Source organism: Patagioenas fasciata, chromosome 17, assembly GCF_037038585.1.
Source record: "Patagioenas fasciata isolate bPatFas1 chromosome 17, bPatFas1.hap1, whole genome shotgun sequence".
Lineage (NCBI taxonomy): Eukaryota > Metazoa > Chordata > Aves > Columbiformes > Columbidae > Patagioenas > Patagioenas fasciata.
This window is the reverse complement of record NC_092536.1, coordinates 7,746,588-7,770,184: the sequence shown is the minus strand read 5'-3', so window position 1 is coordinate 7,770,184 and position 23,597 is coordinate 7,746,588. Positions and strand designations below refer to the sequence as shown.

Below are 23,597 nucleotides of genomic sequence, written 5' to 3'. Positions count from 1 at the left end.
CTTGTTCAGGTAATCTTTGAGTACGTGACTTTTCGTTCTACTAGAATAAAATGTGATTATTATATGCAATTGATCAGTTCAAAATTAAAATGAATATGATCTTCAAGTCAGCTAATATGCATTATGGATTTTATTTTCCAGTGTCTGAAGCTTGGAGTAACGAACCATGTCTCAGTCAGGTGAAAAAGTAAAGGTAAAGAGATGACTGCACACACAAAATTTTGCTTAGAATCTCTTCAACTTCTGAAGATACTTGTGGTTTTATTGGAGTGATAAAATAGTAAATAAATGATGCCTTATTGCTTCAGATGTGTTTCTTAAAAGGAGCTGTTCAGTAGAAGCAGAACTTGCATGCAGTTCTAGCGATATGCTTTCACATGTTTGCCAGACGTTCATTGTTTATGTACAAGTGTAAAATTGTGCCTTTACCTAAAGAAATTTCATTTGACAAACCTTAACTTGTAATGTGTAATGTTTTTGCCCATCTAGGTGGGTTTTAAAAGGATCATTAGCAAATAACTAATTGCTTTTGAAGTGATTTCCCCCACACCCCCCACCCACTGGAAGTATGGCTTTAGATTAAAAACCTTTCTCATCATAAACTCATCTGTTTGGTTCCAGCTAGCTCATCTGTCCCTAAGTCGGGTGGCTGCAGTTCTTGTTTAGGCTTCTATTTGGTTTTCAGTCAGTTGATAACAGATGGTGAAACTGACTTTACTTTTTATAGCCCAAATTTCTCTGATAAGTTTTTCAGGCAATTTCTTTTTCCTGCTTTTGTGTTAGAAATTAAGCATTATGAAGATAGGAGAACAGCTTAACAAGCAGAGGATTTCTGTGTTATTCTATCTTGGTAATCTCTGTGTTACTATACAATGCTTTTGTTTTTCTACGTGTGAATGTATGCATTATTTATTTTGGTAGAAGATAGTAGCAGCAGATACCTAAAAATCAAAGACTTTAAGTTGGATGTCAAAAATATCTGTTAAAATTTGGTATGTTTACACCTTAAGATAAATAATAGTGTGTTCTTGCAAGCTTGCAGGGTTTTTTTTAATCCAAGAAGAGACTTTTGTGTATGTGTAGCTTAAGTTACTTCTATTTATATCAGACTGCTTGGTAAATGGGCCTGTTTCAAGGTCTCTCTTTATAGCAGCAAAATTGTTTCATTCTCTGTTTTTCCCTGCGCTTCATATACCTCTGCACTTTACTGTATAGAATCAACAGAACTCTGTTTCAACGTTTTAGGGGGAAGGGGATCTCATTTATACTCAAGTGTTGTTTTCTTGTCAGTTTTCTGACTCGGCAGGCTATGTGGGGTTCGCTAATCTGCCCAACCAGGTTCACAGGAAATCTGTAAAGAAAGGTTTTGAATTCACACTGATGGTGGTTGGTAAGTGACTTTTTTAAGCGGTTTTGACTGTTAAACAACAACAGATTTTTTTTTCACATAGATATGTATCTTCCTACTTAGTAATTGACTGATATACAGAAGAAAAAACTTTGAACCTCTATATGCTCTCTCATTAAATCTCATGCAATCTTTTCATGTTGAGTAGGAAGAAGTATTTCTAGTGATTAAAGTTTGAGCCAACAGGACATTCTTGCATTCCTGACTCATCATCAGGTGGTTGGGATAGTTGCTTAATCTTTGTTTGACTCCCATTTCCCCAGCTGAAGGCATGAATGCCCATGGTGAATATCTTGCTGTTGAAATCGTGATGCTATTCATGTGTGTTCTGCTGTTCTATACTGACTCACTCTGGTATTACAAATAAACCTTTAATTTGTCAGTTCTGTGAATGAGCACCTGTAGGAGTCTTTAGAAAGTGTTTTAGGCACAAAGCTGTTTTAAGCAACATGTTAAATTCTACTTGCATTGCATCAGTTTAATGTTATACAAGTGCAAAGGGAATATGTTATACAGTACTATCACCTTTTTGAGGTAGTTACTTTGGAATGACATGTTATTGAAAAATGAAAACGAGAAGAGATGCGCAACACTTCCTTCTTATTTTCTGTGCTCCATAGTACTGTTTGGGATTATTTGGTGACAGACCTATTTATTTCACAGACATTGCTGAATGGTAACTTGTGATAAGGGTAGAGTTCTCTAACTCCATGCATTTAGTGATAATAAATAACTTCTCCATCTCTTAGGTTAGTAGCATCTGAAATAACATGGCTGATTGTTCTAAGTGCCGACTCCTTTGATTCCTTGGTCTAGGAAAAATGTGACTTTCTGAAATTCAGATTTAGTAATTACAGTTACAGGTTTCGCTTTATGACTTTGTAGAACAGAATTTGTATGACCTGAAGTTCCAGAATTGTGGAACTTCTCAGGTGAATTTTGCATAATTTTCCGTTTCATATTTCCTAGGACTCATGTAGCTGCACCACAAGGGTGCAAAGCTCCACTGCTAGTTTGGGATTGCTTTATTCATTCTCCCTCCTAACAGTGTTTCAGGTTCAATTTCTAGCTTAGGAAAGCCTTAAAGCTCTTGGAAATTCTCAACAGGAGAGTTACAGCTCCTGATTTTGTAAGTTGAAATGAAAAAAAAGCTTTTATTTCCTGAAGTAGCCTATCTCTAGATCTGTAGTCAAAGTGCTGTATGACCTTTCAGCTTTTATTATGAAATCTATTACAGTAAACCTAGCATTTTCATGTAACACTTATAAAAACACTAGAGGCTTGTTTTTCCTGTGTTTTTAAAGTGCTTAGCTGAACCTTTGATGTTTTTTCTCAAGAACTAGGGTGGATCCTGATGAACAAATTTTTCTTCCATACTGTGAGCTTGGGAAAAGGTGCTTTAAAAAACCTGCAGTAAAGAGTGTGTGTGCTTAATAACCTGAATTATTTTGTTTGTAGGTGAGTCTGGCTTGGGAAAATCCACTTTAATTAACAGTCTGTTCCTGACTGATCTTTATCCAGAACGTTATATTCCTGGAGCTGCTGGTAAATGTGGTTTTGTGGTTCTTTCAGCCCATACCCTATGAAATTTCATGTTCTTCCAGTTAACATCCTGATGATAACTTCCCCCATGAGACCCTTTCTTCACACTGTCTAGATGTATTTTAATCCTCCAAATTATATTTTGTTGAGCTGTTATTTTCTCATTTATATTTCCTTTCAAAGGTTCAGCTTTTGTTTCTTCATCAATTGTTATTAAAGAGACTAATCCCTCAAACCTTTTAGGTGTCAATATACCTAAACATGATTTGGTCTGACCCCTCTTTCCTCTAATGTTTGTTGCCTATAATACTTTCAAATCCTGTTTAGAGGTGTAAATGCCTTTTGACAAAGGATCTAGCATGCTTCTGAGTATTAAAATTTTATTTTTGCACTTTGTCATGAGTAAATCCCCTTTTTCAGTTCATTGCTTCTTGTTTATTTACAGAAATGTCAAATTTTGACTAGGTAGCTTCTATTTTTTCTTTAAATCATTTTCTGTAACATAGGTTGCAAAACACTTCAGATTGCATTTCATCCTGTGTTGCTCTTTCCTGCAGGGGTTTCTGCAGCAGTTGATAGGCATACTAACAATCAAAATGTGCCTTCATTTTAGAGAAAATAGAGAGAACGGTTCAAATCGAAGCTTCTACAGTGGAGATAGAGGAGCGAGGGGTGAAACTGCGTTTGACAGTAGTTGACACACCAGGATATGGAGACGCCATTAACAGCCAGGACTGGTATGTGTGTAAATGCTGCTTTGCTTGATAGTTTGTATCTTACACAAATGCTACTCTAGCAGGTGTGTCTCTCTGGACTTAATTGATTCAGCTGGTGATCTTTGGAAGACTTTTACTGAAAAGAAGTAACAAGTTTGTTATTTTAACATTGATGGGATGTTATCATTAATTCATGGTAGAGGGTCTTTTCTGAGCCCTTGCAGTTAAGCACAATCTTCTAAGCACTTCTGTGTTCTGAGCGCTTATCTTCATAGCATCAGTGAGATGAGCATTTAGTTTGTGTGAGCTTTTAAATCAAGTTTCTCTTTATTTTTTTTGTTGTTTAAAATGCACATCTCTAGTAAAATTGTTTCAATTTTATAACCTTTTCTGGTTGCAAGGTTTGGTTAGTGTTCTCTAGGCTGTGATTCTCCTTCAAAATGAATTTCCTTTCCTCCAGGTTCTCTCTGACAACTGGGGTCAACTTTTTTGTCTCCATGGCTGTTCTAATAGGGCAGAATTCTGGTGGAGGGAACTTTTTGTCTTTTACTTTCTGTGCCTGTGGCCCATCCAATTTCTGTGATTTTAAGACAGTACTTTTCATTTTTCATTCCCTGTCGTTTGTATGCACTACTAGCAATTTGGATAGAACTGCTTTTTGTTTTTTACTACTTAGCTCTCTCTTTCCTCAATACAGCTGATAATCTTTAATGGCTGAAATAATTGTCTACAAATACGCAGGACAACATACATAATTGCTTTAGCATAAAGATTGTGAAGAAAGGATTTCCAAATTGTCATTATTGTGCACTTTTCTTTAACTGTGGAAAACTGATCTTATAATAACTTTTTTTCAAATGAAGACGAGATATATTAATGTGCTCAGCGGGATGCCTGAATTATTCCAGTGTAACTAAAAGCTCAACTTTCAATTTCCGTGTGGTTGTCTTTTAAGAAGTGCTAACAGTATTTTTGCTTAGCCATTAACTTTCATTGATGCTTTTTATTGTGGTGGGGTAATACGAAGACAAGCACTGTCACTGTGCGGAGAACGGGAGCATAAAGCTGATACTGGTTGATTTGAATTCTTCAGTATAAATTAAAGATCAGGAAGGAGGCAAATAGCTGATAAAATAAACATCTATAATGCCAATAGAATGTTTTGTAATAATTTCTTGATAGAATATTGTGTTATATGGAGCGTTCTGAAGAACATTGTTATCAGACATAGTTTTTCTTTCTGTTGTAAATAAAGGCAGCGAATTTGTATAATATACTAAATGAAAATTTCAAGGAGAAGCTGTAGTGGGATTTTAATTTTTCCTCTCACTTTTCCTACTTTATTAAGTTGAAAAAAAAAAAAGCACTTTTAGAATAACACTGAGGCATCTTTCTGGACTGCAGTGCGGTCTTGCTTATTTTGTGCACTGTTGACTAGAGCTTCCTTCCGCTGGAGCGAGCAGCTCTGCAGCCCGTATTGTGTTACACAGAGCCCTTCCTGTTGATTGTGTGCTAATGCCCTTTGTTTATTCTGTTAAGATGTTTCTTAGAGACCTACGTGTTCAGGTTTTTCCCCTCTCTTTCTGGAGGTTTGCTAAATAGAGTTGTTCCATGATGATTCAGACCCAGTAGCACAACTTACGGGCTTATACTTAGTTGTCTGTGATAAATCTTAAACGTCAAAATACGTTACGAGAACAAGTAGTACTTGGATACTACAAAATAAAAAGATGCAGTTAATTTTAATTGCCTCTCTCCCAAGTCCCGTTTTCTTACGCCATATGAAACGACTTTGTTTGAGCTGTGATGAGTGTCATTTTGACAAAAGCTGTTAGTCTTTACAGGATGTCACAGGGACGTGGATGGATGGACTCTTTGTTTCAAACTGTAGTCAAGACTAACCCCGGGCAACAACCTTCCTTCCTTGTCCGTTCAGAGGGAGCAGCAAGTTCGTGTTCTTGAACTTATGTTTGTGCTCAGAAGCGCTTACTGCAATTATGGTTAACCAGTAGATGGTGCTGATCTTAATCCAAATTTTATAAAGCACTTTTTTGGGGGCAAGCTGCAGTTTATGCACGCTACCTGTTTTTCAGGGTGATGAATTTTACTAAGGTTATTTCTGAACAGAAGTAAATCAAACTGGCGTGATGTCCCTAGGAGGCGGCAGTCACTGGCAGTGTTTCAAGTGTCTTTCTCCAGAGTAGGTTTCCCAATGGCTTTTGGTTTCTGTCTTTGCATTGATGAAATGACTTAATTTTAGAGTTTGGCTTTCAAGAATGTGCGTTGGTGTCAATTTTTATGTATTTTCCATTACAGAATAGGTGCTAGGAAGGATTATGTGTTGTCCCAAATTTGTCCAGGAGGTCTCCTGGATTGGAAGAACAACAATGTTGGATTGGGAAATGAGTTACTATAAATTTAGTACAACGTATTGTCTAAAGTGATTGGTTTTTTGTTTTCCAAATGCTGTTGTACTTAAAGCAGCCTGTAAGAAAAGGTAGATGCTAACCACAGTTAACCATAGTGATAATTTTTTAGATTCTGTGTGAAGCTTTAGTGCTTGCTGAAGTTGTGTATTCTAGAATCAAACTGCACCCAGGAATGCTCTTGGCATCTGTTTAGGTGTGTGTTTGGTGAACAGAAAAATTCTTTACGGTGGCAAGTTTGAAGCGTAGAACAGCTCTTCCATGCATAAGAACACTGGGTTTGTGAGAGCAGCATGTCCTTAGAGTATCAGCTTTCATTAGACAGAGAAATTATATAAGGAGAGAAGGACAAAAACAATTGCTTCATGCACAGGTTTGGGATCAAATCTGCCCTTAAAACAATGGTTGACAAAACCAGTCTACAGCTGAACTTGTTGGATATTGCTAAACATATGCCTTGTTTCACTTGGTTGCGGTGTCGCAGGTCACTCTTTGGTAACTGCTTTCTTGCTGCTGCTAAGTTTCAGTTTTTACTGGCTTAAGTTGTGTTTTGTGGTTTTTTTGGCACCTTGGTAATAGTGTTAATTTTCCCCTGGTGGGCTTAAATGCAACACTTGTGTTTGCTGTTACAGTGCAGGATGTGCTATCTCCTCAGTCATGGTCAGCACAGCGCTGCAGGGCAGGTGTTTCCCGGAAGTCCAGGAGGTACAGGACACTGACACCATATTTATAGGGAAAATTATAGCTGTTAGAGCTAGAAAACTGCACGTAAACTAATTACATTGCCAGAGAAATGTGCGATAGTTGCTTTCCCATTGTTTGTGCTTGGTTTCTGTCCTAACATTTTACGTCTTCAGGCTCATTACCTTTCACCAGCTAAAAGGAGACTATCTAAGATTAACAGGAAGGTAATCCATGTCCTTTTCCACGTTTAAGTAGTAAGATATTAGTTTTTAAGGACTTGAGCAGCACTAAGGTCAAAATGGAATAAATTCCATATGTTGCTCTGTAGTCTTCTGTAGTATGAGTTAGAACAGTGCAAATCTTGCAGAGACATAAACTTGTATGTATATATATGTTCTAGTATGGATTTATTACTCCTAGATCCAAAAGCTTACTCAGCTTTGGAAAACAAAATTCCTTCCAGGATCTCTTCAATCGTTCTTGTAACTTTCTTTCATTACCTTCATTACAGGCATGCAGCCCAGGGTTGAACTTTGCTGCCTGTCACAGTATTTACCATCATTTAATGTGTTCATTTTCTAGATTACTAATTATTTCTTTTGCATCCTCTGGTCTGTTTCCTCCATAAATTTCTCTTGTCAAATTTGCTCTTTCCCAACAATAGAAATACTATTTTTCAAGTTAAGCTTTCTCCTCAGTTTTTTCCCAAGGAGTTTAAGATATGATCATGATGCGCAATCATCTGCCTAATCTTATCTTCATCAGTGTGTTCATTTCCCTTTCCCCTGCAGTACTTAATATAAAGTGTCCTTTTATATTAATGTTGTTTACAGGTGGCTACATGGTCTGGAATTTTTAAAACAATCTCCTTAGTAATGCATTGTGTTTTCTTTCTCTAGTCACTGCTCTTTGTATCTGGTTGATCTGTGTGATCAAATTTTGTGTTCCTTTACTTCTTTGAAAGGTGTATTTTAAAATACCTTGAATTAAGTAGGAATTATTTTTTTCTTTGCCAACAGAGGAGGATTCTGTAAGGTAACAAAAATAGCTTAATAAATCATGTGATGCTTTAGTGTGTGACTTGCAAATCTATTTGTGCTTAATTCAAACAGACTAGAATACCCAGATCTTCATAGGTAACTATAGAAACGTGGTTCTGAGGTCAGGGTTGTAAATCAAGAGGATATCCGGGATATGTCATTTGTCAGCTGGTTTAAAAACAAATCTTCACCCTGTACCCCCAGAAGAAAAGCAGAAAAATCCTCAATCTTGTGTTCCTGTCTGTGTTGTCTCAGCACTGTCTCAGTGCTTTTTTCCGAACTTGCACTCAAAATTTTTATCCAGTGGACCGAGTTAAAAAAGTAGCTCAGACGTGGACACTTGGTGGTTGCTATGAAATTATCTTTTTACATCATTGAAATACTTTTCCTCAGTAATAAATTCAATGCTAGGAAGTTGAATTTTTGTAACAGAAGTGTTCTTAAGAAAAGTGTGATTCTCCTCCTGTTTTTATCTTTGTATAACTCTTTTTATTATTTTAAAACTGATCTAAGATACCTCTCTTCCCCCCCATATCACAGCTTCAAAACAATTATCCAGTACATTGACAACCAGTTTGAAAGGTACCTTCATGACGAGAGCGGTCTAAACAGACGCCACATTATAGACAACAGAGTCCATTGCTGTTTTTACTTCATCTCTCCCTTTGGGCATGGGTAAGTAAAAGCTCTTGGGCTCTTGTATTTTAGAGCATTATATCTTGTTCATAAGTCTGTTCATTACTTGAACTGGAAACTTAACTTTAATTGAGTTACTTCCCACACTGTCAGTTAGCCAATGCAATTAAAATGGTCCTTGGGGATTAATGCTTTCCTCTGCTTTGTCCGCTTTTTGGCTTTTAATATTGTTTTGAAGCAGTCAGGATTGCATTGTTTATCACCCAGAAACATGAGAGCTTATAACATCCAATTTATTTTATAGTGACAATTTTAATTTCAATTTAGACTCTACACAACCAAGCTGATAAGGAAGTGCTCTGCCTTAAAGAGTATTTCCACAATAAATTATGTAGATACCAGAAATAAATAAGTCCTAATACATTTGGTCTGTTTAAAAAACAAACAATAAAAAACCATGAAAAAAAACACCAACCCCCCCCCCCCAACCAAATGAAAACCTCACCTTTTTGTTGTTGTTGTTTGTTTGTTTGTTTTCTTGTTGGCAGGCTGAAACCATTAGATGTAGAGTTCATGAAGGCTCTTCATGGAAAAGTCAACATTGTCCCTGTGATCGCCAAGGCTGACACACTGACACTGAAGGAGAGAGAGAGGCTGAAGAGAAGAGTAGGTCTAACACTTGATCATGAGAACAATGCAACCCCAACAATGTTAAAGCCAATTATAAAGTAAATTAGAACTGGAGAGGGGTGAATGATAGTGGCCAAGGACATAATCTTCAGGAGGCGTGAGGTGGGAAATCTTCACTGAGGTCTGATGTGCTTTACCATTTACATTTGCTGAGAATTGGCCGTTCTTGCTTCATCTGTCGTAGCAAGCAGCGCACCCCGCTGGAGCAGGTTTTGAATGAAATGGTTTGTAACGAGGGCTCAAATCATCCTGCAGTGCATGTAGTGTAGATGTTTCAGACTAGCTCTTGTTTAGTCCAGTGGACTTAATGCCCATTGGTGGTGGGAGAGCATTAGATGTGTTTCGAGAGTGTCTTAATGTTTAGTTTCATCCAAAAGAAACTTGCTTGCATACTCTAGCTGTGCCACATGGTTTGTAGGAAAATGTGGCTAAGCCAGGGTAATTGGAAACTTGCTTAATAAGTGCACCCATGATACAGATTAACACGCTCATATAGAGGCAGGACAGTTGGACTAATATATGATACAGATGCTTTTGGTACCTCCATTGTTATGGAAACATGTATGTCATTTTGTATACATTTTTTCCTACTAGGTTATCTGTTCATGTGAAATACCAGGATGTACTCAGGATTGCATTGGAAAAAGTCTTTCCAGACAGTGATACTAAAATATTTTTGTGTTGGAAGATTTACTTGCTGTCTGTAATATATTTTGCCAAACCTAAAACAGGCCAGCCTCTGCCAAATACGACATGGTAGTGAATTCTATAGGAATGAAGTACCTATTTGTGGTTGTACAACTCTTTCACCTTAGATCTAATTTCCATTTAATCTCATAATAGAACAATCTGCCCAAGAAATGTAAATATTTAATATTTCCTGGTTTATCCTCTTTGATTCAGACTGGCTTTGTGCACCACACAAGGAAAGGAAGGGGTAGGTGGTGAGATTATATTATGGTGGAAGATGGCTCAGTAAAATTTATTGAGATCGCAAACTTTTCTCAGGTTCTATTGATTCAAAATCAGTTCATTCATTTGTTAAGCATAACAGGTATTTTTTTTTTTTATTCCTCCACAAATGCTATGAGGAGGTGACAGGTACTGTGGGCAGAACAAAGCCAGATGTGGCTGCTGGCCTCACTACTTCTCTTCTTCTGTAGCTGTACTGACTTAGTTTAAGATTTTTGTCTGATAGTAGGCAGTGCTTGTGGAGCTGCTACTGTTTATAAAGAATCTGTATTTGATCTTTCAGCAGCGTACTTCAGGCTCGGTTTTCAGAGGTACTTTTTTTGGTTCAGCATTTGTTAGCAGAATGATGTTGAAAGATTTGAAACAGGCATTTAAGTGGAACGGTAATTATTTTACAATATAATTCACTGGGAATCTGAATGTTTTGCTTTGTCAGTTCAAGTATATAAAATAAACTGATAAAAGTTAACTACAGTCATCTTTCACAAGAAGCGGCTCTTGGGTGAAATGAAGAGGAACATGCTCTTTCCAGCTTTCAATACTTGCTGTGATTGTTTTGGGACTCTTCTGTGCTCCTTTTATCTGCTGCTTGGTGGCCTCTCCTAGGGTCAAGCACACCACAGTGGACGTGTTGTTTGATGTTCGCTTCTGTGTATTGTTAACACCGGAGTTTAGCTGAAACATGGCAGTAGCATAAACAAACATGTTTCCCAATGTGAATTTGGAATTGCTTATTTTTCAGTACAGTTCTGTAAGTGATGTTAGATTGAGGGTTTATGATGTACGTTTATTGTAGAAGATGGAGATGAATCCCAGTTTATGTACCCTGTGATGAGCAGATTAATTTAAAGGCAACTTCTCTTGACCATGTTCAGTGCTGATCCATATCTAGTTATTTCTAGCCTTTAAAACAATCTTGACTTACATGTATGGACACCACATTTATGCATTGCCTAAATGTGATGAGATGTATGACAGTGAGGCTGTGGTCTGAGGGAGTGGTTAGGAAACAGGTAAACAAGTCTTCATTATTTTTGTACTGCTGGCAAAGGTCACTCTACAAACTGAGTTTATACTAAGTCAAATGTATAATGTGCTTCCAAAGCTTTGAAAGTCTAGCTACTGTATATTGTTCTAACTCAAAGCATCTTGGCTAACAGAATCTCTAATCAGGAGTAAGAATCAAAATCCTGCTTTGCTGACGCAGCTTGAAGTCCTATTTTTTTTTTTAGATGTTTCTGCCATTTGGCCATCAATCTGAAGTGCGATGTTTTTGTTTTGCTGCCTTGGACTAAGCAGCGAGATCAGCTTGTGGGGCTTGAAAAGGAAACCCAGCTTGGAGTAATTCCTGTTTGGTCTTTCTGGAATTCAAAGTTATTTTTTAGAAGTCTTGAGTGGGAAGAAATGTAAGGCAGTTTCACAAGCTGTGCCATGCAAGGCTGTGAAGGAAACCTGCTCAAAAGAATGACTTCATGAGAGGGGAACTAATATTTTGACTTTTTTTTTTAATTTCCCATGGGAAGGCTAATCTTTAGGAACACAGAATCCTCTGAGGCCAATAAAATTCAGATTTGAAGAAGCAAAATGCTGTTTCATTGTTAGGACCATAAAATACAGTTTGTTTTTATTGCAATTCTTTTTCCTTTCAGGAAAGCACTAGGTTTAACAGCTGTAATATATTATTCTAGCACCCCTGTTGTTGGCCTTCCCGTTATTGTTTCGGTTGCATTTTATCTTGAAGATCTCAGGCAGGTTAAATGTGCTTTCTTGTTTTATGCAGCTACTCCAAGCCATTGCACTGTAGCGCTGCCCCACCTATCCCAGCTGTGCATCTTTTAGTATCATTTGGTGACAAGTTGGTTATCTTCCGTTTTGCAAAACAGTAACAACATGCATTGATTTACATTTAGTTGTGTGAATGTAACTGTTAATTGCTTATTGGCAGCACTTATTCCCAGACTTTCTTTTTCTTTTAAAAATATTGCTCTCCGTGTAGGTGGGGGCTCATAACATTTAATTCAGTGTGTGCGCGTGTGTGAGTGCGGGGGATGTTTATATACCTGGCAGGGAAACATTGTCCTGGGAATAGCTGTGGCTCATACATGGTCATTCCTCTTCTAATGGTCTGAAGGATTGCTTTATTTTAAACAGCTGTTTTAAATCAAGCTCTGGTTGGACCAGTTTTATTTATACAACAATACTATGAGAAGGCTCATTAAGTCGTCTCGTCTATTGGAAGTCTGGTTGTATTTGTGTTATCAAGTTAATGTGCAGTTATATGGACAGCCTTGCGTAGGCTTTTCTGACTGGTTTTTATGGTTACCTCAAAAACACCTCTGGTTTTACCCCAACTTTGTCTGCTGCTGGAGTTTGTTACTGCAGTGGTGCTGCTGCTTGGTTCAGGTGCTGGTTGTGGGGTTAACACATGCAAATGATTGGGGAATACTGATCTGGGAAGCTTGCAGATTTAACCTTTTTCTGCTAAGATATCCAAGATGCCTTTGAAGAGAGTTACTGTGCAGGCTCAGTGTTCTTCATGCTTTCCTCGTACCACCACCCCTTAGTGAAAGACAATTTTGTCAGTGCATCTGATGGGATTTCTGACTTAAACAGTATGGCAGTAGAAGTATTATTCTCTTCAGTGTTGAAGAAAGCATTGACTTGTACCACCTTATGAAGCTGCCCAAGGCCTGGCGTTGTGCTAGCTGCTTACCCTGCAGTGATTTCATTAGGGAAAGAATGCACACAGGAATACAGATAGGATATTTTTTTTATATTAATTTCAGACATTAGTGACAATAGAGACAACTGTGTATGGATGTTTTTTCTCTTAGTGGATTTTGAATAGCTTTTGTCTTTTGAATGCAAGAGACAATAGGCACTGTCTTCTGGATTTTTGTGTCTATCAAATACCCAAAAATATACTTCGGCATGCGCTGCATGGTTTTGATGCTGTAACTAATGAATCCTTTCTCCAAATTCATTGCCTTTACTTATTTTTTTGTGTTAACTTCACTTTGGTTTTATCTGCTTCTGTATTATGCTCCATGTAAATCTTTTTTTTTTTTTTTTAATTATTTACTTGGTATATTTACAGGATATTTGTGGACTTGAAGTCAAGTCTCTTCTAAATGAAGGAAAAATGCTGGTTTTTTTTATAGGTAGAATAAAATTAATGTCATGTAAGATAGTCCTGTAGGACATACACTAATTTGGTAGTACGTACACTCAAAGCATAAGTAATGGCAATTTCTGCTAATGATTTTTTTTTCTAAGCAGAAGAACATTGAGTTTTCTAGAGGTGACAGACAAATAAATCAGTTGTGTATATTTTTAACTTAATACATCTTCAATGAAATAAGAATTTGTTATTCTTTCATTTTTGTAAACTTCAGGTTCTGGATGAGATTTCTGAGCATGGCATTAGGATTTATCAACTCCCTGATGCAGATTCTGATGAAGATGAGGAGTTTAAAGAACAAACCAGAGTTTTAAAGGCAAGTTTCACTCCTAATTTATTTTGTTGCAGTACTTTTTCAAGCCTACAGGATGCTTAAAGGTACTTTATTCCTTTATAACGTGTTGAAAATTCGACTTTTCTTCAGATGTTAACTCCTCTGAATTATAATCCTTTTTATTCCAGTTTCTGCTTCATCAGAATTCTAAATGTAGCGTGTCATGACTTTCCTTTCTCTTTTAAATGTAAGCAACTGTTCAGCAAGAACTGTGATTTGCAGTCTGTTTTCTGACTCAAACTCTTTACGTGCAAGCAAAGAGAATGTGCATGTGTTATGGTTACCATACTAATTAACAACTTTCCTCTTGTTAGAGCAGATAATAAATGTTTTAAGTAATTTCCTCTTAGTGCTGTGATACTAGCAAAGGTGCTTGAAGAATGTATCTGAAATTCTCTCTCTAGCTACTTCAATCTGTATCTGAAGAATGTTTCTGTTGGCTGTTTTCCATGCATGATGTTATGTCAGATGACACATTATGCCCAAACTGTACTTCAACAACAGTCAAGTGTTCCTAAAGCAAAGCGTCATTTCCTTTTGTGCCTGGTGTTTGAAGACAAACTGATCCTAACACAACTACAGGTGTTAACAATGAGAGGTTGTGTTGCCTAGAATAGGATTTTGTGGTTTTCTCATGTGCAAGGATTATAGTAGAGTGCATTTGTCAGCATTTCTTCCCCCCGCACCCCCATCTGTTACTTGAAAGTCTTTTTGCATTCTTTAAAAAGAAACAAAACACACAAAAGTAACCAGTCAAAAATCAAACCGGGAATTTGTTTTGCTCTGTCTCAACTTAGGCCAGCATTCCCTTTGCTGTTATTGGATCCAATCAACTTATTGAGGTGAAAGGCAAGAAAATCAGAGGCCGTCTGTATCCCTGGGGAGTTGTTGAAGTTGAAAATCCAGAGCACAATGATTTCCTTAAACTGCGCACAATGCTGGTGTGAGTAATGGTAAAATTATCCCATCTCCGGTGGTGATGTAACTGTTACAATGACTAGAGAGTTACAAGAACATGAACTCCTGAATTCAAAGCGAACTCTAATGGCAGGTACTTTTTAGCCCGCTGCAGCTCGTTTTGCTGCTGTAATCCTCCGATCTCCGACTTCAGAAAAGATTTTCTGTATTTTACATTGACAGTTATATGTGACAGTTTTTATGTCTTATGTGAACTGATTTGATGGCTTTACATATACATTGATGTTTTCTTGTAGTGCAGTGGGGAGGCAGAAAGGCTTTTAAAATACTGCTTATAGTGATTGATTAAAATGTGCAGAGTATTCTAAAGGCAGAACTTGGGTTTCTTGGCAGTGTAGGAAATCCTGTGTTAAATAGATACCCCCCCCTTTTATGATTTTAGTTGATATGGATATGTTGTGCCTGTGCCGATGGTTTTAAGTGTTTGTGGGTTTGGTGGGTTTTGGTGTGTGTTTGTTTTTATGACCTCTCCCTCTTGTTGGAAATTGAATTCTGTTGTGCATTTCTGGTGTCAGTCTCTGCTGGGCAGGGATCGCCCTCTGCTGGTCACTCATAGTGAGCATTTTTTTCCTGACAATTGGAAATTGTTAGACAATATCAGCTGCTATGTAAGCCAAGGAGCTCCACCTAGTTCTCTGTTACAAATTACACTTAATAGCACTTAAGAGGCAAAAAATACTTCAGGAATTAGAGTATCTTTCTGAATAACTGTCTTCTCAATGTTCTTAACACTGCAAAGAAAGGTATGAACAACTCCTGTAGAGTCAGTAGTGAACAAGAAGGTGACAGCATACTTTGGGTCTTTGAAGAATATTGGTGGGAGGGTGCTTAAATGTTAATTAAAGACCAATAAACATGAAAGCAGTGTTCTGGCTGGCTTTACGTCAGGCTTGGTCTGTAAGGATTATTTTTGCAGTAAATGCATCCATTATAGAAGATAAACACAGAAGATACAAGGGTGTTTTTCTTCCTTTGACAAGAAGAACAAAGTGTTCAATACCCCTTTGCGTGTTCTAGAACACACATGCAGGACCTGCAGGAGGTGACCCAAGACTTGCACTACGAGAACTTCCGTTCGGAGAGGCTAAAGCGAACTGGCAAGTAAGTGCGTTTGTGTGCCTTTGGGCATTGCTGCTTGTGGGTCTTTTTTTCCTCTGTGCCATTGAACTTGTTCATTTAACTCATCTCACCTGTAACTGATTATTTCTCTTGAGATTTCAATCTATGGAGTTGCTGAAATTTGTATTAAAAGTTCTCCCTGAAGAGCAGTAATATTAGCTAAATGCAGTGCATACAAACAGCCATTCTTGCTTTTATATCCATTCCATTTTCTCTATGCTTTTAATTGGTATGTTAAAAGAAATTGTGGGCTGCAGGCAAGGTAGTTTTTTATTGAATGGTGTCTACTTGGAAAAAAATAGTTCTAGTGGGCACATTTAAATAGGCCCCATCCTATCTGATCAGGCAGGAAATCGTTTCTCCAGTTACTGCAGGGCTGCCATGGTGATTTGTTCTCTTGCTCATTCATATATAGCTAGAGAGAGAAGTTCAGACCAAACAATCTTTTTTTGGTAATGTATGTGGTGGTTTTTTGTATTTTTGATTTGTTTGTGTGTTTTGTTTTTCTTATTTGTTGGTAAGGTTTCTGTCCTTGGCAACTTAATGCAAAAAATCTGCACGTACCTGTGCTGCATTTTTTTTGATAGCAACTTATTATTGTGTCTACTTCACTTGTTCTTTAAGTATTCAGCCAAGCATTTTGATCTTAAAAAAGAAAGGAAATAGCCTATACTGCCTTTTGATGCTTGGTTTTTGTACCATGGATACATAGTGGAGGGAATCTCTTGATTAAATAGCTAAAAAATCACTATAGCAGTGAATAAATAAAATTTTAAGAAATGGAGAGTGAATAACAGGAGTATGAGGTAAAGATGGTGTTTTACAAAAGGGAAGCATGCGTTTAAAAATATCCTGATTTCCCCTCTACGGAAGCATGTAGACTTTTCGTTGTAGTTACATTAACTGAAATATGAACCTTGCATCTGTTCTTGGAGAGTTTTACTTCTGTATCCTACACCCATCAACGTGTTCTTTTGTTCAATAGGCCTGTTGAAGAAGAAGTGGTAGATAAGGACAGAATCCTCCAGCAGAAAGAGGCTGAGGTAAGAGGAAGCTTCTAAAACTGTTGTTCTTTAATATGACAGGCTATATTTCAATTTCAGTGTTCTATGTCAACTGCCTATGGAGTGTAGGACTGGAGTTGTGAAAAGTGATAGACCTTATCAGAACATAAAAGTTGCCCATACAAAGTGTTTTGGTTATAGTCACTTGTGTAATGCGGATGGTAGGTAGCACGTGGATCCTTGGCCATAGGTAGGGTATTTATCACTTCCAGTTTGTGCTAGTTTTCCATAAGGATAGTTGCTATTTTTTAAGTATTAAGATCAATTTATGTTTTTCAGCTATATATCCTGCTATAAACATAGTATGTTGGGGTAGACTGATAGTCTAATTGATGTGCATGGCTTACTACAGCCACATTACCAGTACATTTCTTCTTATCTCTTCTGGCTCTGGAGTAGAAAAATGTTGTTGAATCTTAAGAATCCCGTGATATAATATGTATGTTTTTTAATCTTGATTTGCAGCAAAATTCATAGTATTTCTATTGTACCTGTCTACTTATGGACTGAGTGTTTTCAATCTGATTTCTTACTCAAGCTTCAAATTATTACTAGGCCTTTCAGCTTTACATTTTTATGGTAAAATTCTGAAGATTTGGAGATTTTTAGCGTAGTATTTAAATTCAAGCAGCACACTGCCAATACTTATGACTGCTTGCATTGTGAAAACTCAAGACCAGCTGCCAATCGGAAGACAGTGTTTGTTCTGTTTACCATTCTTTTATCCAATTCAGCTTGGATCCAAGTCCATAAATGCAGGAAAACATGATTTAAAAAGATCAACGCGTATATGCAGTGATTTGGATGAAGTAGTAAAAAAACTACAAGCAGTTCTGTCTGTTTCTGCGATGAAAGATTCAGGCTCCCATACATGGAAATTTTTGAAATATAGTTACTTCAATCTGTGCATTTCCTTTTTCCTTTATAGCATCTACATTTAAAAATAGCTTACCCTGGTATGTTGACTTAAATAGTAAAAAATTTTCCTAAAAGGAAATGCAGAAGCAGCTGATTATCACCATAACTTTTAGTTATTAATAAGAATTACTCAAGATTAAATGAACTGCATCTTTATCACTGTTTAACTTCATAACTTCATTTCAGCAATGTAAGTGCACTTGATGGCCATGCACTTATGACAGTGGAACTTCTGCAAGTGTTCTGTGCACAAATTAACTGTCCCCCATTTACTGATGTGTGTGTAAAACAAGAGTAGACCAGCAGCTGATAGCCAGGGATATGGGATGTTTTGAAAATGTCAGGAGTATTTTTTGAAAAGGTTTTGTGGTGTGTGTGTGGCTTTTCTTCTTTTGTTCTTAATGCTTGCAGGATTCTGGGCTTAGAGAATTTAAGTCACAACTGTTTCTCCTGTTACTTGAACTATATAAATTGTATGTGTCTAGTAGTTAAGGAGAAACTTGAGTATCCTTGTAGAACTATTTGTCTTAAGGCTTGTGTCTGAAAAGATTCTCCTGTAACAGTTTCCTCTGGAAACTGTTGATATTGCGGGCACATTATTAATACTGGTCTATTCTGACCACTCTGTGTGAATGTGTATATATGTATATATATGTATGTAGTGTATTTTTTTTATATAACATGGCTAAAGAGGTGAAGTCTTTAATTTCTTGGAGGACAGTCTCTGCAAGTTTCCTCTGGGAATAATCATCCCTGAATAACTGCTGCTGAAGTTGCAGAAGGTTAAGTTAGAATTTGAAAAAACAAATAGATTTTTAACTTCTGCGTTCTATTGTCCCAAAGAGATCAAGAGGCTTTGCTGAATCTTCTGTAGATAAGCCGGTATGAAATCCCTTCATCTCCGTATCATCCCTCAGGTTCAGACTGGGAAAAGTCTGGGGAGGAGAGAGGCACAGAGGAAATGGGCTCGCATTCCATGGCCTTTGCAGAGAAAACAAATATCCATTTCCCCTCCTGTTTTGCATTCCCATCAGTAACGGTGCTTGACGTTCTATTTACAGTTTTGTGAGGTTTATATAACCTTGGAAGGAATGAATGTTTGGGCTGGTGCCAGGATCATCTTTATAAAGGCATCACTTTTGCTAAATGATCTTTTATTATGCCAAAGGATGTGGTCCCCAGTTCAGCAATTTGGAATTTATTGCTCAGTCTGGTTGTCATTTTTGCTCATTTGCAAGTGGTGACCTGTTTTTCTGAGCTGGGAAGCAAAAATAAGAACCAAGGTACCCATGTTCCCAACTGTAAATATGTGGCAGTTCAGATTATTTGGATGTTGTGGTATAAATGGGCACAAACTTAAGAAAGCTTGTAGTATTGTGCCATACTCTTCCTACTCTGTAAATATCTCATAATCAAAGCATTTCAAAGTTTTGAGAGGCAATACTTCCAGAAAAATGTTAGAACCATGATTATGTGAAATGACAAGGAACAAACTTCCTCTGTGGGTGGGTTGGTTGGTTGTCTGGTTTGTTTTTTTTCCTCCATGAGCTGCCCCAAGGCTTTGGGCACATCCCTTCTCTCCACTGTCTTCAGTGAAGCTGGTCAGCAATAGGCTGAATGTAGTAGAATTAATCGTGATGTTAAAATGTTTTTTCTGTCTTTGCGCTTTTAGACTGTGTTTAACCCTTTGTCAGCTGAGCTGAAGAACCCTGGTTTTGGTACAGGGGTGTGTAGGGAACAACGGGGTGGCTGCTGGGCTGCGGCAGAGCAGCAGCTTTGGGGTAGGTGAGGATGTGATTGCGTGTGGGGAACCACCTGGTATTGCAGGTATTTGTGTGTCTTCTGGAAAGATGAGGCAAAAACTTTGTAGAGAGACAGCATGACTGCTGGTGCAGGCCTGCAGACCTCAGGGAAATACAAACAGCTCTGAAGTTTCATTTGTTTTGCGGGATGTTATTGCCCAATTCAGGGGAGCAAAATGACTTCCTCCGTAAGGTGACATGGTCTTAGTCCTGGGAGAACATCATGAGAAGAAAACCCTTTATAAGCAATTAACAACGATAATCCCTTGGGGACTGGAATGAAGACCAATTTTTTCTTTTTTTGGAGTAACTGCTTTCTTTTTGTCCTTTTGAGTTGTTCTTTGAATATGTGCTGCCTGTGGAGTGTGATGGCTGTGGCCACAGTGACTTCTATTATTTATGATGTCGATATGTCTTATGGAATACATTTGTCTTGATTGTAGCCCCTTTTCCAATATATTACAGTAAATTTGTCAGGAATATTTTTCTTGTCTTCAGTTAACGAGATTAATTGTACTCTTTAGTATTGGAAGTATTTTTAACCAGTGGCAACTGTCATGGGAACATCTCGATTTACTAGAAAATCTACTGTGCAGTTTTCCATCTTGCCCTGTTCTTGCAGACTCTTCCCTTACGAACTTTCTTCTATAAAGGCATGGGCTGAAATAATCATACTTGGTGTGGGGAGGGGAAGCACATCAGTGGGAAGCAGATATTGTTGGGTTTTTAACATTTATTTTCCTGTGATATCTGTAGGGTTGTCACCGAAAAGCCACTCACCTTGTTCAGACAGGAGTAGTTGGTATTCTGGGCAAAGTATAGTAGGATAGATGAAATCCTGGAGGTAGAGCAGAGCTGTGGATCTGTGCTTTCTGTTAGTGACGTGGGAGCTATTAAGAAGCTGTAGGGTTCACTTTTAACTCTGTAACCTTGGCTCTCATTTTAAATGTTTGTTTCTTTTGTGTATTGCTATGGTAGTCGTGTGTAGTCACTGCCCAGTAGTTGCATAATAGTTTGAACTAAATTTTAGTCCTGACATAACGCAGGTATAAACTCCACCTAATTTACTTAAGTTTACTCTCTTGTTTGGGAGTTCACAGAACTTACCTACTAGTGGCCATAGGATACAACAACGTGAGTAGTTTTGTTGACAGACTTTATGCCTCAAAGTTTTTCTACTGAATTATGCTACAATCGCTTCAGAAACTTGCCATTTTTTAGCTAATGGATGAGACTAACACATCACCAGCAGACCCCAGAAACACCATATGAAGAAGGAAAATCTTATAATCTGAACACTAGAGCAGAGGAGGTCTCCTGGTGCTTTTGTCCTACCTTACATTTGAGTCGCACAGCATCTGTTTTCTCTCATGGCGTGGGCATATTTTTATCAATTAAGGTTAAGAAAACACGAGACTGTGCTGTATTTAAGTCTAAAAATATGACGTTAGCTATTAGCAGAATTGTGTGTTTGAGCAATCACTGTAATACATGTGCAGCAGTATCTTCCCCTGTGATTACTGAATGGTTTCTATTTTGGGGATGTTTCATGGCTCAGCTTGGAGCGTTCTTGGGAAGGCTCAAGTAGGCGAGCTTTCAAAAAGCTGGTTTTATTCTGATGGGAAATCTGCAGAGAGGCAGTTGAACAGACCAGGTGTCTTCCAGTTTTACAAGTTGATCTTTGAAACTTTTCTCTTTTCTTGGGCCGTGGAATCAATGCGACTCATTTCTGAGACTTCCTGCTGTGTTTTCCTCCTTCCTGCAGCACTATGCTATGTTTTTGATAAGAGGCTTTTTGTTGCAAGTGTTTAACAGAAAGATGTAGGTAGGTATATAATGATCACTACAGGCTTAGCTGTATCTCGTGCTGTTCTTGTGTGAATCTCCTTTTGTCCATGTATCTATGCTGCAGTTACAGGAACCTGAATTTGCCTCCGTTAAACCTGTGCTGCTGCAGCAGGAGAAGTTTATAAACCTGCTGGTTTTAGGCAACCTCTGTAACCTCTGGTTACACTGCAATCTCTTTTTCCATACTCTTAACTCTTCAGTTTCTTACTCTTTCCCAGATGTGTATCTGAGACCAGGCAAGAAAATGTAATAAAGACATCTGCAGTTAGTTTGACCGTGTTTTGTTTTGGTTAATTTTCAGTGTTTTGTTTCGGGTTTGGTTGTGTTGGTTTTTGGTTTGTTTTTCTTTGAGCTTTAACACCTCAACACCACATACATGTAGTCAAGCATTTATTGCAGATCCTTTTGTGTTCAATCTCATTAAGTAACTAGTATCACAATGGCTAATGTGGTTGACTGGGTGAAAATACAGTTTAATTGTTTAAACATAGTGGTTGTGTGAGTTGAAGAGTTTTTCTCCCCTCTCTGTCCCTGAAAATAAATGAAAGCAATTCTGTAATTACTTTTTTTCAAAGGGAAAAAAGGCTGGATATATTATAAAGCGATACAATGATTCTTAGAATAATGAAGACTTGCTATGCAAGCCTCAGATTACTACATGAAATGGACTCTTATTTCATACAGTGTGCATGGAAATCGCAGCCTATTTCTTTTCCAGTTAGTAAGATAGGGCACTTGGCAATTGTGTATGTGGAGGTTCCCCGCCTGCATCCGGAAGGAACTACCTAGTCATTTATAAACCAAATCAGAGGTATTTGCATATACATTTTGTAAATCTGTATGTCTCTTATTCTTTCTTAGGAGTATTTATTGAAATTGTTATTTTTTGGGGAAAAAAATGAATTATATATAACCAGCCTTTTATGAGATGGAAATTAACTTATAAGTGTCATAAGAAAATGCCTTAGGAAAACAATTATTTCCAGGAAAAGTAGTTGTTTAGATGTAAAAATATTGGTGCTTAATATGTTTAGTCTGTCTTGCCCAATTTTGTAAACATCTTTCTGTTTTTCTTTTGAAGTCGTTTTTAAATTCTGTCTGCATGTTCGGCTGTTACAGTTGCTAAAGCTTTGCAGAATGTCCTGGTGAGCCACAAGATGAGTGTTCATACATAATATGATGCTTTGAGCACTTGTGTCAGAACAAAACTGCTTCAGCTCGCTCAAGCAGTGGGTCTCTGTACGCACCTAAAGGGTATATTTTCTTTATTGTAGATTGAGTGTTGATTCACACGATTGCAAACATAGCTAGCTCCAAAAGATTTGGATTTTATTGCTCAATTTTTGTTATAAGTATCTTACAAATATTTTGTGAAAGTTAGATGTAATACGCTAAAGAATCTGAGACTGAAAAAAGACAAAGTATTCAATTATGCAATTTAGTGTGCCATTTCCAACTTATAAAGAGGCAAACAGGACCTGCATTCTACCATGGAAGAAGAAGATGTACAGATTCCTGGATTTTGGACTCCTCATGAAATTGTTGTAAACATGTGGGTGTTTTTCTCTTCCAGCTGCGCCGCATGCAGGAGATGATTGCACAGATGCAAGCCCAAATGAGGATGAAGCCTGGTGACGATTAAGATACTTGACATCTGGATGCATCAGGTATTACTTTTCTGACTTGTTTACTCCTCTTATGTAAGGTTTTCACAATGATTATTGCTAGTTTTGCGTTTTGTACTTTCTTCTAAAGTACCTATAGAAAAAATTGAGTGATGTTCTGGGTAGACTAGAAAAAATGTCTATGCAAATGTTACCTATGTAGCTGTTTTTAAGACCTGTAAGTGCTTCTCTCCAGTGCCTTATTTTTGGATCGTCTGTCTCTATTTCTGTTAGCACAAGCTGCTCAGAAAATTAATTTGGCTATATATAAACAAAAGTTACGGTGTTTGGGGCCATATAGGCTGCTGAATTTTGAGCGTTTCTTTCAAAGAGCCAAATGAAAGTTTAGACAAACTGGTTAGGTGTACTGAATACAGACTTCCTTGATGTTATATATCATATATTAGGTGGGATCCAAGCGAGTGAAGAAACAAATGATTGCAGCAAATATTTGTGCTTTCTTCAGAATGCAGCTCTTCTGGTAAAATTTTTCTTTTTAAATGCAAGAATAAAAACACAGAGGGATATGAGGAATCTTGTTGCTTAATACTTCAGTTTAATTCTCCAGTTGTGAT

General features: G+C 37.5%; 1 protein-coding gene across 2 annotated transcripts in view; it reads left to right on the top strand.

Annotated features, from left to right (window-relative positions):
* The window catches only part of LOC136109061 (septin-2), a 28,400-nt gene extending 5,355 nt beyond the window's left edge, over positions 1-23,045 (top strand). For both annotated transcript variants that reach the window (XM_065851429.2, XM_065851428.2), the window contains exons 2-12: positions 142-193; positions 1,291-1,390; positions 2,867-2,953; positions 3,564-3,687; positions 8,357-8,491; positions 9,001-9,118; positions 13,510-13,611; positions 14,427-14,572; positions 15,625-15,708; positions 16,712-16,769; positions 22,932-23,045. In XM_065851429.2, coding sequence (XP_065707501.1) covers positions 167-193; positions 1,291-1,390; positions 2,867-2,953; positions 3,564-3,687; positions 8,357-8,491; positions 9,001-9,118; positions 13,510-13,611; positions 14,427-14,572; positions 15,625-15,708; positions 16,712-16,769; positions 22,932-23,000 — 1,050 coding nt within the window. In that variant the 5' untranslated portion in view covers positions 142-166 and the 3' untranslated portion in view covers positions 23,001-23,045. The remainder of the gene's footprint in view (positions 1-141; positions 194-1,290; positions 1,391-2,866; positions 2,954-3,563; positions 3,688-8,356; positions 8,492-9,000; positions 9,119-13,509; positions 13,612-14,426; positions 14,573-15,624; positions 15,709-16,711; positions 16,770-22,931) is intronic.
* The last annotated feature ends 552 nt before the right edge of the window (positions 23,046-23,597 follow it).